The 15,961-nt window shown below is 56.4% G+C and overlaps 2 protein-coding genes and 1 long non-coding RNA gene across 3 annotated transcripts in view; 2 read left to right on the forward strand and 1 right to left on the reverse strand.

Moving 5' to 3' along the window:
• The window catches only part of LOC137421887 (netrin receptor UNC5B), a 38,597-nt gene extending 36,206 nt beyond the window's left edge, over window positions 1-2,391 (forward strand). The window contains exon 18 of the mRNA XM_068108389.2: window positions 1,451-2,391. Within this exon, the coding sequence (XP_067964490.2) occupies window positions 1,451-1,643 (193 nt within the window). The 3' untranslated portion in view covers window positions 1,644-2,391. The remainder of the gene's footprint in view (window positions 1-1,450) is intronic.
• The window catches only part of LOC137422652 (uncharacterized), a 1,758,619-nt gene that overhangs the window by 1,199,440 nt on the left and 543,218 nt on the right, over window positions 1-15,961 (forward strand). The window lies entirely within an intron of this gene.
• LOC137421888 (CCN family member 4-like) overlaps window positions 3,669-15,961 on the reverse strand; it is a 46,029-nt gene continuing 33,736 nt past the window's right edge. The window contains exons 3-5 of the mRNA XM_068108390.2: window positions 4,660-4,923; window positions 4,355-4,557; window positions 3,669-4,102 (exon numbers count right to left, since the gene is read on the reverse strand). Coding sequence (XP_067964491.1) covers window positions 3,800-4,102; window positions 4,355-4,557; window positions 4,660-4,923 — 770 coding nt within the window. The 3' untranslated portion in view covers window positions 3,669-3,799. The remainder of the gene's footprint in view (window positions 4,103-4,354; window positions 4,558-4,659; window positions 4,924-15,961) is intronic.

The following is a 15,961-nucleotide window of genomic DNA, read 5'->3' on the forward strand; positions in this document are numbered from 1 at the left end:
CTTACAAATGTAGTTATTTGATTACTTAGATATCTCAAGTGCATTTACTTATAGATATCAAAATGCATTTATTTATAAATATCTAAAATGCATTTATTTAGACATCTCAAATGCATGTAATTATCTATAGATATGTCAAATGCATTTAATTATAGATATCTCAAGTGCATTTACTTGTAGATATATCGTGTGGAATTGTATTCGGTCATGACCTCTTGTGTTTTTGTAATATAAGAGGACTGACAATAAAGCTCAAGGATTAAAGCAATCAAATTATCTATTGTAAATGTACCAATTAGTTTAGTGCTCACCATGAGATGCAGAAAATAGGGCAAAATGGAGAAGATTGTCATGGGGACCGCAAGGCTAACCCCCGCTCGAGCAGGGAAAATGGCCTCAAAATGCATGTTGTTGTGTTGTGTCTTCAAAGTAACTTCCCGGGGAGTCTATACACACTTTCCAATGGCGCTGCCATGCTTTAAAGCACCCTTGAAAGTCGTCTGAAAGGCCATTTAGCTCATTGGTCATGGCTCTCTGAATCTCTTCAGTTTATGCAAAGTGAGTTCCTTCCATTAGACTTTTGGATGTCGCTCAGATCACAACATTATCACCCTTTCGACATTTTTGTCTGTTTTTAGCAATTGATAGGCATCCCGACCGCATGTCATCATTCACATCCATTATCCCTTCTACAAACCTCTTGGCCCACTCAAATACAGGTTATCTTGACATTGTGCCTTCACCATACACCACCTTAAACTTGTCGAAAACCAAAACTTGATGATGATTCTCTGTTCCATAAATTTGTCATTCATCTTCAGAACATGATTGCAACACTTGTAATTTTAACAAAACTCCAGTACATCTTCAACACATACACACGATACAACGAATAATACAGTACTGACAGAAAGATTACAGTGCATGCCCGAATCCGAAACCCAAGCCAGTACTGCCACCCGTCGAAAAAAAGCATCAGTCCTGGAACTTTATTGTCAGACCTCATATACTACTACTTCGCACAAGTTGTATTCTCATGTGGGGTAGAATACATGGTTTAATGTTGGGATGGCAACATGGGGGTAGCTGGGTGAGCAATTGCCTTTTATTCTTGTAAGAAACTATATTTTTGAATGCAGACAGCTCTGTTAAATTGGCAACTTAGTTTGCTCTTGTGATTCTCAGATTGGTTACGCTTAGTTGGGATGTAAAAGGTACTTCTATGTGAAGTCTGCAATCACTTAGAAAAGACAAACACTGAAGAAAATATTGTCCCACATTGATATATTCTTAACAAACCTCCATCTCTATATTTTTATGCAGATATCGGGGCTCATGAAAAATATAAATGGCAGAAGTGTTATCAATACATACATCTTTTGTTTACAGTGCTACTGTGTTGTAAATGTTTGTCCACACCCTCACGTTTACCTGTCTCTCATCACCTTAGTCTCACTCCATTCCTCGCCGCACAAGCAACCCCTGCGGGCAGCGTGCTGGATCTATGGGAAGTCATGCAGCAGCAGGGACAAGACCCAGACCCTCTGATCTCTTTTCTTCCCCCCACCCTCATTTCCAGTCTGCCACCACACCTCCTCACACACCTGACCGCACATCGTTCACCCACACACTCTATACGCTAAACCACTTGACACACTTTTCCAGTTTAATATTTATTACAGTCTCTGCTTACCTCATCCTGGTATCTAATTCACTGTTCCAGAGGCTGAGAGCAGGTGTTCAACCTGAAACTGTGGTGAATGCTCACTTCACTGTGGTGGCCAACTGTCAGTGTAAAACACTATTCCACAGGTGTTAATGACCTCGGAAACACCGTTTCTCAAGAGACATAAGACAGTGGATAGTCTAACCAGCGTACTCTCAATGTCATGCTTAACACCGCAACTCCTGATACAGTGTACAGCCTTTTGTATGGATCTTATATTACTGATGTAATTTTAATGTTTTTCACCATGTTCAGTGAGTTACGAGTTTGCTACATTATTGTGTGTATGTGTGGGTGTGTGTTGTTAGCCTGTAGAGCTAACAAGTGGTGGACATTAGAGACCTATTGCGGTCTGCAGCAATTTGCCACACGAGCATAGAAAATCGTTTGTCTTAAAACAATCACGTCCCGGTATGTTTACTTGTTATATTTATTTATTTATTGTTGTTTGTTTAACTTGTAATAATTTCTATTCAATTATGACATCTTTCAAAGGGAGATTACAATTGCTGAGTTTAATTTGGCAATGTAACCTTTTGGGTGAAACAGCATGTAAAAAAAATAATTAATAATCCACTTCGATAGTGACATCATTGTTCTTTCACTTGAATGGCGGTTGTATTGGTAATGTTTTAAAATAAATAAATAAATACACTTTCCTTTGCTATAGCATGAGTGAAACCTGAGCATATGCTTTGTTGCATTTAGCAAACAATTTGCTAGGATGTACAGGACAGTAAGGATTTGCGGAGGGAAGCCCTGGTTGGTTTTGTCTTGAGACGGGTGGGAGACCCCAAGAAAGGGAATCGCAGCTGAAAACCAGTCACACTGTCTCAGTGTCTCATGCAACAAATAACAGGGTCTCGAGTCGTTCTGGAGAAATGGCCACATTACATGCCAACACTAGATGGCAATTTAACAGCAAAGAGTCGCACCCAATTAGGCCTGCTTAGCAACAGTAATTAGCTACATCTGTGCGAGGGCGACTGGAACGGAAGGAATTCAAAGAATGGATTTGGATCATGAGGCAGCCGGCTGGGGCTACAGGCAGAGTGATGGGGTTATCTTACTCCAGAAATCACAACAGATTGCCTCCTCCCTCCCCCATCCACCCACTCTGCCCACACTGCCCTGAAGACCTACTGACAGGCTAAGCCACGCCTTTAACGAGGCGGGTTTTCAACAAGCTGGTTACAAGACCGGACATCTTCCCACCTCATCACTATTTCCTGAGGATAGCGCCACCATCTGCTGTAGTCACGCCAGAATGTTCAGGCTGTTGTGCAGGAACATACATTGAGGGTCCAGGATGCCTGTTGTCTGACAGTCAGCGGGAGATGGAAAGCATGCTGTGGGTTCAGGTCTAAAGGATCAGCCATCGGACTCGGGGTGTGAGGAATGAGAGAAACCTCCGTTTGATGTTTCAAGCTCATTTGCTCATGTGCGTGACTTTCCAAACAAATGTCCCATTGTTATAAATAAACATCAAACCACCTTGTGAGTCTGCGTTGTCTGAGGCACATCATTTGGCCAGTTATTCTATATTGTTTACTCAAATCGAGGTTGCTTGTTAAAAACAGAAAAGGATATGCTGAGCACAAGGACATGGAGAAATTCCCACTTAAGAAAAGTAATTGTTCAATTCCTGAAGATGTGACTTCTTTTCTTCCACGTCCAAGGATTCACATCTGAAACATCTCCACCATGTTGATTTCCATAATTAAGACTATTTATAACAAGAAACTATCAAAATATTTTCCCCTGACCGTAAAGGAAAACTGGACACAGATATTGGTCCTTTTTGTGTAGTTTCCAGTGAATATCAATACTTCCTGCGATGGAAAGCTTCCTGGTTCTAATGGAATAGAAGTCGTGATTTGGCCTCTGAAAACAAATAGTTTCACCCCCTGCGAAAGTTACTCTTGTACAATGTCCATCTCAATGTTAATAAATGTCTATCAATATAAATGTTCCCATCTCGTCGATCTTCATACCAACTAATTTTCCAAAATTATTATTGGCATCAAATATTCTAAAGCCCACCTGAGCCTCCATGTTCAAAATTACTGACCATCAGTTGTCTCTGCCATTGAAATCGTATTGGGTCCTCAGTCCTGCAAAGTCTCCAATCGCATCAGTGCAATCTTCTCTGCAGGTGCAAGAGTTTATCCACATGAGGGGCCATGTAAAAGAGCCGCCTGTGGGGCAGTGGAATTCTGCACTGATGGTGGCGGCACGTTGGGGTCCACAGCACAGTCCATCGGGTGAGCAATCTCCGCAGAACTTAAACAAGAACCTGGTACGAGTGGTGCAGTTCGAGAGGAGCAGACGGATGGGTCGGATGGACCGGGACTCTTGCACGCAGGTACCCTGAACCTGTGGGAAACAGTTGTACCATTACTGCACATTGTCAGAAGCATGATCACCAAAGGTCACCAGCACTTGAAACCATCCGTCGTCGGCCTATGTAGGCATCATACACCTATCATTGTGTTATGCCGGCACTTTCATGGCAAAGGCTTTACGTTTATGTGCCATGTAGAAGCTGGACGGATTAGATAAATGCATGCAATACCAAGTATGGCGAGCATGTAGAAACATCATGAGCATTTCAATGGTTATAACCACCTTGATGTCTGCACTGAGGTCGACGTGGCATGGTCGCACCAGGCAGAGGCGGCTCTCGGAGGCCAGATGGCATTTGTCCACATGACTTCGTATTCGAGTCGATATGCCCAGTCCGCACGTCTTTGAGCAAGGGGACCAGGTCGTGCTCTGCAGAAGGCAATCGCCTCTCCAGATGACCTCATGATGTTGTTCACGTCTATTCTCTGTTGGCAATGGAGAGCTTCCTGAGATGATTAGAAACTTCTAAATTCCCTCAACCTTGATAGAATCAGAACATTCCTGCACCTATCATATAAACTACCTACCTGAGAGAGCGAGGTACTTGCGTGCAGTGGTGCCACGGTAAACGCGCCGATCATCGCACACCCAATGGTAGCAGCAACGATTTGGATCACGTGTGCGCCTAGGCCGAAGGCACCACCCGCGCGGTGGTCTTGCAGTAGGTATACAAAGTGGTATGCAGCCGATAGTTCCAGCCACACACATGCAGCGGAATCTGCAGCTGCGCTGGAAGGTCTGTCCATTATTGAAGTTCTCACCGCCGAGCTTGCAGCCCAACCCTGATAGGTCTGCATCAGGACAACAGTGAGAAAAACACATTTATGGATCACAGGCAGTTTGACATTACTGGTGTGGTATTCGTCTGATTTCCAACTGGAACAACAATTCATTGCCTTAACCACTAAAGGTGGGCGCACGTTATGTTTACACCCCTATTTGTCTGTCTGTCTGTGAGCGGGATGTCTCAACAGGTTGGGTGTGTGACAAGGACAAATTGATTTGATTTTGGTGAAGATTCGTATATGAGCATTTCAAAGTGATTCTTCACCATTGTGATGGGTCCAAAAACAATATATATCATGATATTCCAAAAAGTTGTGGACGGGTTATGACAAAACTTGGCGGAGGTGACTACAAAATGTAAACTGTTCAGCCTGGCAGGGGTATACACTCCACAGAGTGCCGTTCTAATTGAGAATTTTTTTTTTTAAATTATATATTTTTCATGGAAATCCTTTCCCTTGTTTGTCCATCTCCGTCTGTTTTCTCTGTCGGCCTCGCTGTAGGCATTTTCCCATTCTATTCTCTTTCTGCTGCTCCTTTTGTTATGTTGCATCCTTATACATTGTGTACTAGCTCTTTCACGGGCCTTGACTCTGTATACAAGAAAGAAAGTAGTTCCAAATTGGCAGCCACGAAAGTGACATTTCATAATCAAAATTTTTTTTTTTAAAGAATGGTTTATTAAGAAATAAGAGGAAGGGAAGCACAACCATGAACAAAAAATAAAATGATGCAGCAGGAAACAAACACGTGCTTATCTAAACATACAAGGAACTAAAAACGCCTATCTTAAAACTTTGCCCGAAACACTCGGCCACATACAGAAGAAGAAGAAGAATGAGGGGAGACAAAAAGAGAACAAATAAAAGGAAATGGCAGAGACGAATCCAGCTTGATGGCGATCGCACAATGTGGGAGAAGGTAGAACTTGGTGAAGGCAGAGATGTTGTTCCTTGAAGTGGTGACTCCGGTGACGTGAAGATGTGCCTGCTCCAATTCTTTGGCAGTCATCCAGAGAAGCTGGCAGATGTAGTTGCTTGTAGCGACTCTGGGTGGTATTGTGGCGGGCACAAGGGACAATAATTCCGCGCACCAGTGGGTGGCGCGAGCGTCCCGGCGGGGAGCTGAAATGCATGCCCTGCCTTTCGGCCAATCGGCCACGCCCGGGGGCAAGGCGTGGCCTCGGGACAGATATGCGGGCTCTAAGCTCGAGCCCGCCCAGTGCTGAAGTGCGAGCTCTTAATAAAGACTCTTGTTTGTACCCACGCGTTGTGGCCTACCTCTCTGGCAATCGAGTCGTGTGTGCACAGCACCACACTGGTGACCCCGATTGGTTCAGGCGTTGCTGACCCCCGAACGCGCCATGGCTACCAACGCCATCGCAATCAAACTCCCGGAGTTTTGGGAGGCGCAAGCCGACGTTTGGTTTGTACAAGCCGAAGCTCAATTTCAACTCCGGGGCATCACGGCGGACGAGACCAGGTACTACCACGTGGTCGCCGCCCTCGGGCCTGGCACTGCCGCCCGCGTCATGTCCATCCTTCGGTGCCCACCGGGCGACCACAAGTACGAGGCCCTCAAACGTCTACTCCTCGCCACGTTCGGGCTCACGGAGGCCGAACGCGCCGACCACCTCCTGGACCTTCCCGCCCTCGGCGACACACGACCATCCATCCGGATGGATTTCATGCTGTCCCTGCTTGGAGAACAGCCCCCGGATTTCTTATTCCGAGCGCTTTTCCTATGCCAGCTACCTGTACAGGTACGCCTCGCGCTGGCCGGTTCCAAAATAAAGGAACCCCGTGCCCTGGCTGGAGAGGCCGACAAGTTTTTCGCGGCCTGCGACACGCGGTCGTTTTACGGTGCTGCCGTGGTGGATCCCAGTGCAGAGGCTACAGCGCCCCCGGCTTCCGTGCTGCCGTGGTGGATCCCAGTGCAGAGGCTACAGCGCCCCCGGCTTCCCTCGAGGCCGCGGCTGCGCCCCGCCCACTACCGTCGCCGCCACCACCACCGCCGTCGGCACGGCCGCCGCAGCCGCCACAAACCTGGTGCTACTACCATGCCATGTTCGGCCGCAAGGCTAAAATGTGCTGCCCGCCGTGTTCTTTTGACGGGTCGGGAAACGACCGGGCCGGCACCCATTTGCGGGCCTGAGCGTTGGCCATTCCGGCAGCCTCCTGTTCATCACGGACACGTTGTCCGGGCGCCGTTTCCTTTGCGACACAGGAGTGCAGGTAAGCGTCCTCCCTGCCTCTGCGTCCGACAAGCAAGCCGCGGGCCGGGGCCCCGCTTTGCTTGCCGCCAACGGTACACTCATCCGCACATTCGGGAAGCATTGCCTCTCACTGCGGTTCGGAGGGCAGCGCTTTCAATGGTCGTTCGTCACCGCCAGCGTGCCAATGGCCCTGCTCGGTGCGGACTTCCTATGTGCGCATGGCTTGTTGGTCGACGTTAAGCGCAGACGTCTCGTCCAGGCCGAAACCTTCAGCTCGCTCGCTTGTTCGCTGAGCGGCTCGTTGAGCAGCTCGCTGAGCGGCTCACCGAGCGGCTTGCCAAGCAGCTTGCTGAAAGGTTCCGTCCCGGCGAGGTTAGTCTGCACGCTTCCGGCAGCGGACGAGTTTACCGGCCTCCTCGCCAGTTTCCCGGGCCTCACGCGGCCCACCTTCTCAGCGGTGGCCGTCAAGCACGGGGTGGAGCACCATACCCCCAAGGTCGGGCCGCCGGTCTACGCCCGGGCACGCCGACTCGAACCCACAAAGCTCACCGTGGCGAAAGCGGAGTTCGCCACGCTGGAACGGCTGGGTATCGTACGGCGCTCAAACAGCGCTTGGGCCTCTCCACTGCACATTGTGCCGAAGCCCGGCGGGGGATGGCGGCCGTGCGGTGACTACCGCCGGCTCAATGATGCCACCACTCCCGACCGCTACCCGGTCCCACATATCCAGGACTTTTCCGCCCGGTTGGCAAACACGACCATGTTCTCCAAGGTGGACCTCATCCGGGGCTACCACCAGGTCCCCGTACGACGGGGCGATGTCCCAAAGACGGCCGTCATCACCCCTTTCGGCCTCTTTGAGTTCCTGCGAATGCCTTTCGGGTTGAAGAATGCGGCCCAGGCGTTCCAACGGCTCATGGACAGCGTCTTGCGTGACTTACCTTTCATCTATGTCGACCTGGACGACATGCTAGTCGCGAGCGCTTCCCGGGAGGAGCACCTGCTCCACCTCCGCATGCTTTTTGAACGCCTGGGCCAGCATGGTCTGACCATCAACCCCGCAAAGTGCCGTTTCGGCATCGCCACCATCGACTTCTTGGGGCACCGCATCACCAGGCACGGGGCCGTCCCTTTACTGGCCAAGGTGGAGGCACTCAGGGATTTCCCGCGCCCCCGCACGATCAAGGGGCTCCAGGAGTTCCTGGGCATGGTAAATTTTTACCACCGCTTCATGCCCCACGTCGCCCGGCTCCTCCGCCCCCTGCACGAGGCCCTCCAGGGCAAGACAGGCAAAGGTGACATCGCCTGGTCGGAGCCGATGGCCGCGGCGTTTGCGGGCGCAAAGCTGGCCCTGGCTAACGCCACCATGCTGGCGCAACCGGCGCCCGATGCACCGATCGCCCTCACCACCGACGCGTCGGACTACGCGGTGGGCGCGGTGCACGAGCAGTGGGTGCGTGGCGCTTGGCAGCCGCTGGCGTTTTTTAGCCGGCAGCTTCGCCCGCACGAACGCCGCTACAGCACCTTCGACCGCGAGCTGCTCGGGCTCCACCTGGCGGTCCGACACTTCCGCCATCTGCTGGAGGGCCGCCCGTTCACGGCTTTCGTCGACCACAAGCCCCTTGTGTTCGCGATGGCCAAGGTCGCCGAGCCATGGTCGGCACGGCAGCAGCGTCACCTCTCTGCCGTGTCCGAGTACACGACGGACATCCGTCACGTGGCAGGTAAAGACAACCCGGTGGCGGATTGCCTTTCCTGGTCTGTCGCGCACGCGGTCCACCTCAGGTTCGACTATGCCCGGATGGCGGAGGACCAGACCGCCGACCCCGGCGTCCAGGCCTTGCGGACTGCCGTTACGGGCCTCCGCGTCACTGAGGTGCCATTCAACGTCGTGGGCGCGGCCTTCCTGTGCGACGTCTCCCTCGGCCGGCCTCGCCCCATCGTGCCCGCTGGCTGGCAGCGCCCGGTTTTCGACGCCATTCACGGCCTGTCCCACCCTGGCGCGAAGGCCTCCCAGAAGCTCGTCACGGCGAAGTTCATCTGGCATGGCCTCAGGAAGGACGTCCGCGACTGGGCCAGGACATGCATCGCGTGCCAGCGCGCAAAGGTCCACCGCCACACCCAGGCACCGTTGGCCCCGTTTACGGTGCCCGAGCGTCGGTTCGACCACGTACACGTCGACTTGGTGGGACCTCTGCCCCCCTCGCGGGGCTTCAACCACCTCCTCACCATGGTGGACCGCACCACACGGTGGCCGGAGGCCGTGCCAGTGGCGGCGACGTCTGCGGCTGATGTGGCGCAGGCCTTCATCACCACTTGGGTTGCCCGGTTCGGTTCCCCCTCGGACATCTTGTCCGACCGCGGCCCCCAGTTCACCTCGGAGCTCTGGGGCGCGGTGGCGCAAGGGCTCGGCATAAAATTGCACCACACCACGGCCTACCACCCCCAGGCCAATGGCCTGTGCGAGCGCTTTCATCGCTCAATGAAGGCCGCGCTCCGGGCCAGCCTCCGCGACGGCAGCTGGGCCGACAGGCTCCCCTGGGTCCTGCTGGGCCTAAGGACGGCGCCCAAGGACGACCTGCGTGCATCTTCGGCGGAGCTGGTTTTCGGGCAACCACTGCGGGTACCGGGCGAATTTATCCCCAACTCCACGGCTCCTTGGTCCACCTGGACCTGCGCAACGGCGCTCCACCCTGCAGGAGACCGCCCGGAGGTTCGCCCCAGTGCCGACGGCACACCACGGTTGCCCGTCCTCCCATGTCGCCCCGGAGCTTCGCACGGCGGAGTACATCTTCGTCCGGCACGACGCCCACCGGGCACCGCTACGGCCCCCGTACGACGGGCCTTTCTGCGTGCTGGAGACCGGGGACAAATATTTCACTGTCGACATCGGCGGTGCCCCGGATAGTATCTCCGTGGACCGCCTCAAGCCAGCCCACCTCAATCTGGACTACCCCCCGCAAGCAGCTCTGCCTCCGCGTCGAGGCCGCCCCCCGGCGGTCAGACCCCCGGCACCCCCCAGCCCCACCGTCCCGCTACCCCCCAGCCCTGCACGCATCGCCAGGGGGCGTTTCGGCTGGGTAATCTGGCTTCCCCGCAAACTCACCCTTCAGGTGCGTGGGAATTCTGGGGGGGACGCGTGTGGCGGGCACAAGGGACAATAATTCCGCACACCAGTGGGTGGCGCGAGCGTCCTGGCGGGGAGCTGAAATGCATGCCCCGCCTTTCGGCCGGTCGGCCACGCTCGGGGGCAAGGCGTGGCCTCGGGACAGATATGCGGGCTCTAAGCTCGAGTCCGCCCAGTGCTGAAGTGCGAGCTCTTAATAAAGACTCTTGTTTGTACCAACGCGTTGTGGCCTACCTCTCTGGCAATCGAGTCGTGTGTGCACAGCACCACAGTATAAAGACATGCCTGCTCCACTTCTCTAGCGGTTGTCCCGAGCACATTCGACATGTCCTGACAGCTAGTATCCTCCCTCCCTACTCAAAGCTATGAGTTTTCTTACAAGGAACTTCTAAGCAGGAGCAGGCCAGAGGCCACCATTCGTCCCATCAAAGTCTGCACTATTATTATACCAGCCCATAGTAGTTTGTCTGTGCTCTATCCTTCTGCTGCGTGTCAAGCAAGGAAACAGCACATACCATGAAAAATGCCGTGATTTTTTTTTTAAAGAAGTCTTTGGTATGACTCGGATGGGATTTGAACCATCGACATCCCAGATTCAGAGCGGATGCTCGAACCATATTACACCACTGAGGTCACAGTGCTACCCCCATCCACAATTAGGGCAAGGTCCTGCTCTTATTCACTTAACCACCATGGCTATGACGTCGGCCCTCACCGATTGGTTTGTGGCAAAAAATGTCTCTGCTCTAATTGGATATTCTGGAGTGGGAGTGGGGGGGGGGGGGGAGGGGGTGTGGAGAGGAGGGAGTGCAAACCAGGTACTTTAAAGTCATTGGATCTTTACTCTCATAAAAGATGTCCCCAATCTCTTATTGGTCCGCCACACCCACCACCCACGCTCCATTATAGACTCTGGCTCGAGCATTAAAAAAAACAACTTCCAATCCAGTCGTGGCCTGGGGTTCAGTGATGTCACAGAACACAAGTCATTCTTGCATGATTTTAAAAAGGGGGTTGTGGCGGACACAAAAGCCCACTGGCGTGGTGACATCATTCCGCGCACCAAGTGGGCGAGGGCCACGCCCGAGGGGTAGGCGTGGCCTGAGGATATACACGGGGCACGCAGCCCAGAGCGCGCTAGTGTTACAGTGAGCTCCTGAAATAAAGACGCTTATAAGTTACCACTTGTCCGCTTCCTCCTTGCTCGCAAGCAGCGCGCGTAACGCCGCGCTTTACTGGTGACCCTCGACGTTGGATCTGCCGGAGCGATCCTTCCACACGCGACGCCATTGCCATGGCCAACTTCATCAAACTTCCCGAATTTTGGGAGGCTCAGGCCGAAGTCTGGTTCGTCCAGGCCGAAGCCCAATTTCAGCTTCGGCGCCTCACCGGCGATGACACGCGCTATTGCCACGTCGTCGCCTCCCTCGGGCCCGGCACGGCCGCTCGAGTTGTGTCCGTCCTTCGCCACCCACCGGACGGCCACAAGTACGAGGCACTCAAGCGGCTACTCCTAGCCACGTTCGGCCTCACGGACGACGCACGGGCCGACCGCCTCCTGGATCTCCCCGAGCTCGGTGACACGTGCCCGTCGGTCCGAATGGACCATATGCTGTCACTGTTGGGCGACGAAGCCCCCGGTTCTCTATTCCGGGCACTTTTCCGTCGCCAACTTCCAGCGCAGGTTCGCCTCGCGTTGGCCGGGACCGGGCTAACGGAACCCCGAGCATTGGCAGCCGAGGCGGACAGGTACTTCGCCGCTTCGGACACACGGGCGAGAGTCGGCGTGGCCGTCACGGCCCTCGAGGCTGATGCTGCTGATGCTGCTGATCCACAGCATCAGCTTATACAGCATACGCAGCATGCTGATACGCACCTCATGACCGCCGCCACGCCCCGCCCACCGCCGCAGCGAAAACCGCCACCGTGGGGAAACCCGCCAACTCCACCGGCCTGGTGGAGCCAGCCACGCTCCTCCAGCTCCACCACCTGGTGCTGGTTCCACGCCAAGTTCGGCCACGAAGCTCGGCAGTGTCATCCGCCATGCTCCTTCAACAGGTCGGGAAACGCCCGGGCCGGCGCTCAATAGTGGCGATGAGCGCCGGCCGTTCGAGCAGCCTGCTGTTCATAACGGACACCTTCTCCGGGCGCCGTTACCTGTGCGACACGGGAGCGTAGGTGAGTGTCGTTCCCGCCGGCACGTCAGACAAGCACACCGCGGGTGGGGGCCCCGCGCTGCTTGCCGCGAACGGGACGCCCATCCGTACGTACGGAAAACGCTGCCTCTCTCTGCGGTTCGGAGGGCAGGTTTTCCGATGGACGTTCGTCACCGCCGACGTGCCCATGGCACTGCTTGGCGCGGACTTCCTGTGCGCTAATGGGCTCCTGGTCGACGTCAAGCGCAGACGTCTTGTCCAGGCCGAGACGTTCAGCTCACTCGCTTGTGCGTTGCCCAGCTCGTCGAGCAGCTCAACGAGCGGCTTGCCAAGCGGCTTGCCGAACGGTTCGGTTCCGGCCACGTTGGTCTGTACGCTTCCGGCAGCAGACGCATTCACCCGCCTCCTCGCCGGCTTCCCGGCCCTCACGCGGCCCACCTTCTTGGCGGGGGCCGTCAAGCACGGGGTGGCCCATCACATCCCCACCGTCGGGCCACCGGTCTACGCCCGGGCACGCCGCCTCGAGCCGACGAAGCTGGCTGCGGCAAAAGCAGAGTTCGCTACCCTGGAGCGACTCGGCATCGTTCGGTGCTCAGAGAGCGCTTGGGCGTCGCCGCTGCACATCGTGCCGAAGCCCGGCGGGGGATGGCGACCGTGCGGGGACTATCGCCGTCTCAATGACGCCACGACTCCAGACCGCTACCCCGTCCCCCACATTCAGGACTTTTCCGCCCGTTTGGCGGGCATGTCCTTCTTCTCGAAGGTGGACCTCATACGCGGCTACCATCAGGTCCCCGTCAGGCCGGAGGACGTCCCGAAGACGGCGGTCATCACGCCATTCGGACTCTTCGAGTTCCTGCGCATGCCCTTCGGTCTGAAGAATGCGGCTCAGGCGTTCCAGCGACTGATGGACAGCGTCCTGCGCGACTTGGATTTTGTCTACGTCTACCTGGATGATATCCTCGTCGCCAGCGCGTCCCGCGAAGAGCACCTACGCCACCTCCGCACGCTCTTCGAACGCCTGGGCCAGCATGGCCTGATTGTGAACCCCGCAAAGTGCTGGTTCGGCGCCGCCATAATCGATTTTCTGGGGCACCGTGTCACCAGGCACGGAGCCGTCCCCCTGCCGGCCAAGGTGGAGGCGGTGAAGGGGTTTCCGCGCCCCCGCACGATCAGAGGGCTGCAGGAGTTCCTGGGCATGGTGAACTTTTACCATCGGTTCCTGCCCCGTATCGCCCAGCTCCTGCGCCCCCTGCACGAAGCTCTCCGAGGTAAGCCGGGCAAAGGCGATGTTACCTGGACCGAGCAGATGGACACGGCGTTCACGGGCGCGAAGCTCGCCTTGGCTAACGCCACCATGCTCGCGCACCCGGCGCCCGATGCACCGATCGCCCTCACCACCGATGCCTCGGACTACGCGGTGGGCGCGGTGCACGAGCAATGGGTGCGTGGAGCTTGGCAACCGCTGGCGTTCTTTAGCCGGCAGCTTCGCCCGCCCGAACGCCGTTACAGTACCTTCGACCGCGAGTTGCTCGGGCTTCACTTGGCGGTCAGGCACTTCCGCCATCTGCTCGAGGGCCGTGCGTTCACTGCCTTCGTCGACCACAAGCCGCTGATCTTCACGATGGGCAACGTCACCGAGCCGTGGTCGGCCCGGCAGCAGCGTCACCTCTCGGCCGTGTCCGAGTACACGACGGACATCCAGCACGTCGCGGGGAAGGACAACCCGGTGGCGGATTGCCTTTCCCGGGCCGTCGCCCACGCAGTCCACCTCGGCATCGACTATGCCCGGATGGCAGCGGACCAGGCCGCTGACCCCGATGTCCAGGCCTTGCGGACCGCCGTCACGGGCCTCCGCGTCACCGAGGTGCCGTTCGACGGCGCGGGCGCGGCCCTCTTGTGCGACGTCTCCCTCGGGCGTCCTCGCCCCATCGTGCCCGCGGGCTGGCAGCGCCAGGTGTTTGACGCCATCCACGGCCTGTCCCACCCGGGCGCGAGGGCCTCCCAAAGGCTGATCGCTGACAAGTTCGTCTGGCATGGCCTCCGGAAGGCCGTCCGCGGCTGGGCCAGGACGTGCCTCGCGTGCCAGCGCGCCAAGGTGCACCGGCACACCCAGGCCCCGTTGGCCCCGTTCATTGTGCCGGAACGCCGGTTTGACCACGTCGACGTGGACCTGGTGGGACCTCTGCCCCCCTCGCGGGGTTTCACCTACATCCTCACCATGGTGGACCGCACCACCCGGTGGCCGGAGGCCGTGCCCTTGGCGTCGACAACGGCGGCCGATGTCGCGCAGGCTTTCATCGCCACCTGGGTCGCCCGGTTCGGCGCCCCCTCAAACATCTCGTCCGACCGCGGCCCCCAGTTCACCTCAGAGCTCTGGGGGGCGGTCGCGCAGGGGCTCGGGGTCCGGTTGCACCGAACCACGGCCTACCACCCCCAGGCTATCGGCCTGTGTGAGCGATTTCACCGCTCATTGAAGGCCGCGCTCCGGGCCATCCTCCGCGACGGCGGCTGGGTCGACAGGCTCCCCTGGGTCCTGCTGGGCCTCCGGACGGCGCCCAAGGAGGACCTGCGCGCATCCGCGGCGGAGTTGGTCTTCGGGCAACTGCTGCGGGTGCCGGGCGAGTTCCTCCCCGACTCCACGGCACCATGGTCCGCGGCACAGCAGCGCTCCGCTCTGCAAGAGACCGCCCAGAGGTTCGCCCCGGTCCCAACAGCATGCCACGGGCACCCACCGACGCACGTCGCCCCGGAGCTTCGCACGGCGGAGTACGTCTTCGTCCGCCACGATGCCCACCGGACACCACTGCGGCCCCCGTACGACGGGCCTTTCCGTGTGCTGGAGACCGGGGCGAAGCACTTCACCCTGGACATCGGCGGTACTCCTGACCGCGTTTCGGTAGACCGCCTCAAGCCGGCCCACCTCGACGTGGACCATCCACCGCCAGTGGCCCGACCCCCACGTCGGGGCCGCCCCCCTGTGGGCGGACCCCCGGCACCGCCGAGCCCCGCCGCCACGCCGCCCCCCGGTCCTGCACCCATCCCAGGGGCAGCCAGGGGCATCCCACCTGGCATCCCTGCACCCCGGACGCTGCCGATCGCCAGGGGGCGCTTCGGTCGGGTCATTCGTCTGCCCCGCAAACTGGCCCTCCAGGTGTGCGGGAATTCTGGGGGGGCGCGTGTGGCGGACACAAAAGCCCACTGGCGTGGTGACATCATTCCGCGCACCAAGTGGGCGAGGGCCACGCCCGAGGGGTAGGCGTGGCCTGAGGATATACACGGGGCGCGCAGCCCAGAGCGCGCTAGTGTTACAGTGAGCTCCTGAAATAAAGACGCTTATAAGTTACCGCTTGTCCGCTTCCTCCTTGCTCGCAAGCAGCGCGCGTAACGCCGCGCTTTAGGGTGGTGAAGGAGAATAAAAACGTAAATTAATCAGTGAAATGGCAGACATATAACAGGGAAATCACAGAGGCATGATATAGGAATGATTGGCACATCACTGGAAAGTTGACACGACAGCAATTGTGAACACATCATAAAGATAT

The sequence above is a fragment of the Myxine glutinosa genome, chromosome 2 (genome assembly GCF_964187855.1).
Source record: "Myxine glutinosa chromosome 2, kmMyxGlut1.1, whole genome shotgun sequence".
In the NCBI taxonomy this organism is placed as follows: domain Eukaryota; kingdom Metazoa; phylum Chordata; class Myxini; order Myxiniformes; family Myxinidae; genus Myxine; species Myxine glutinosa.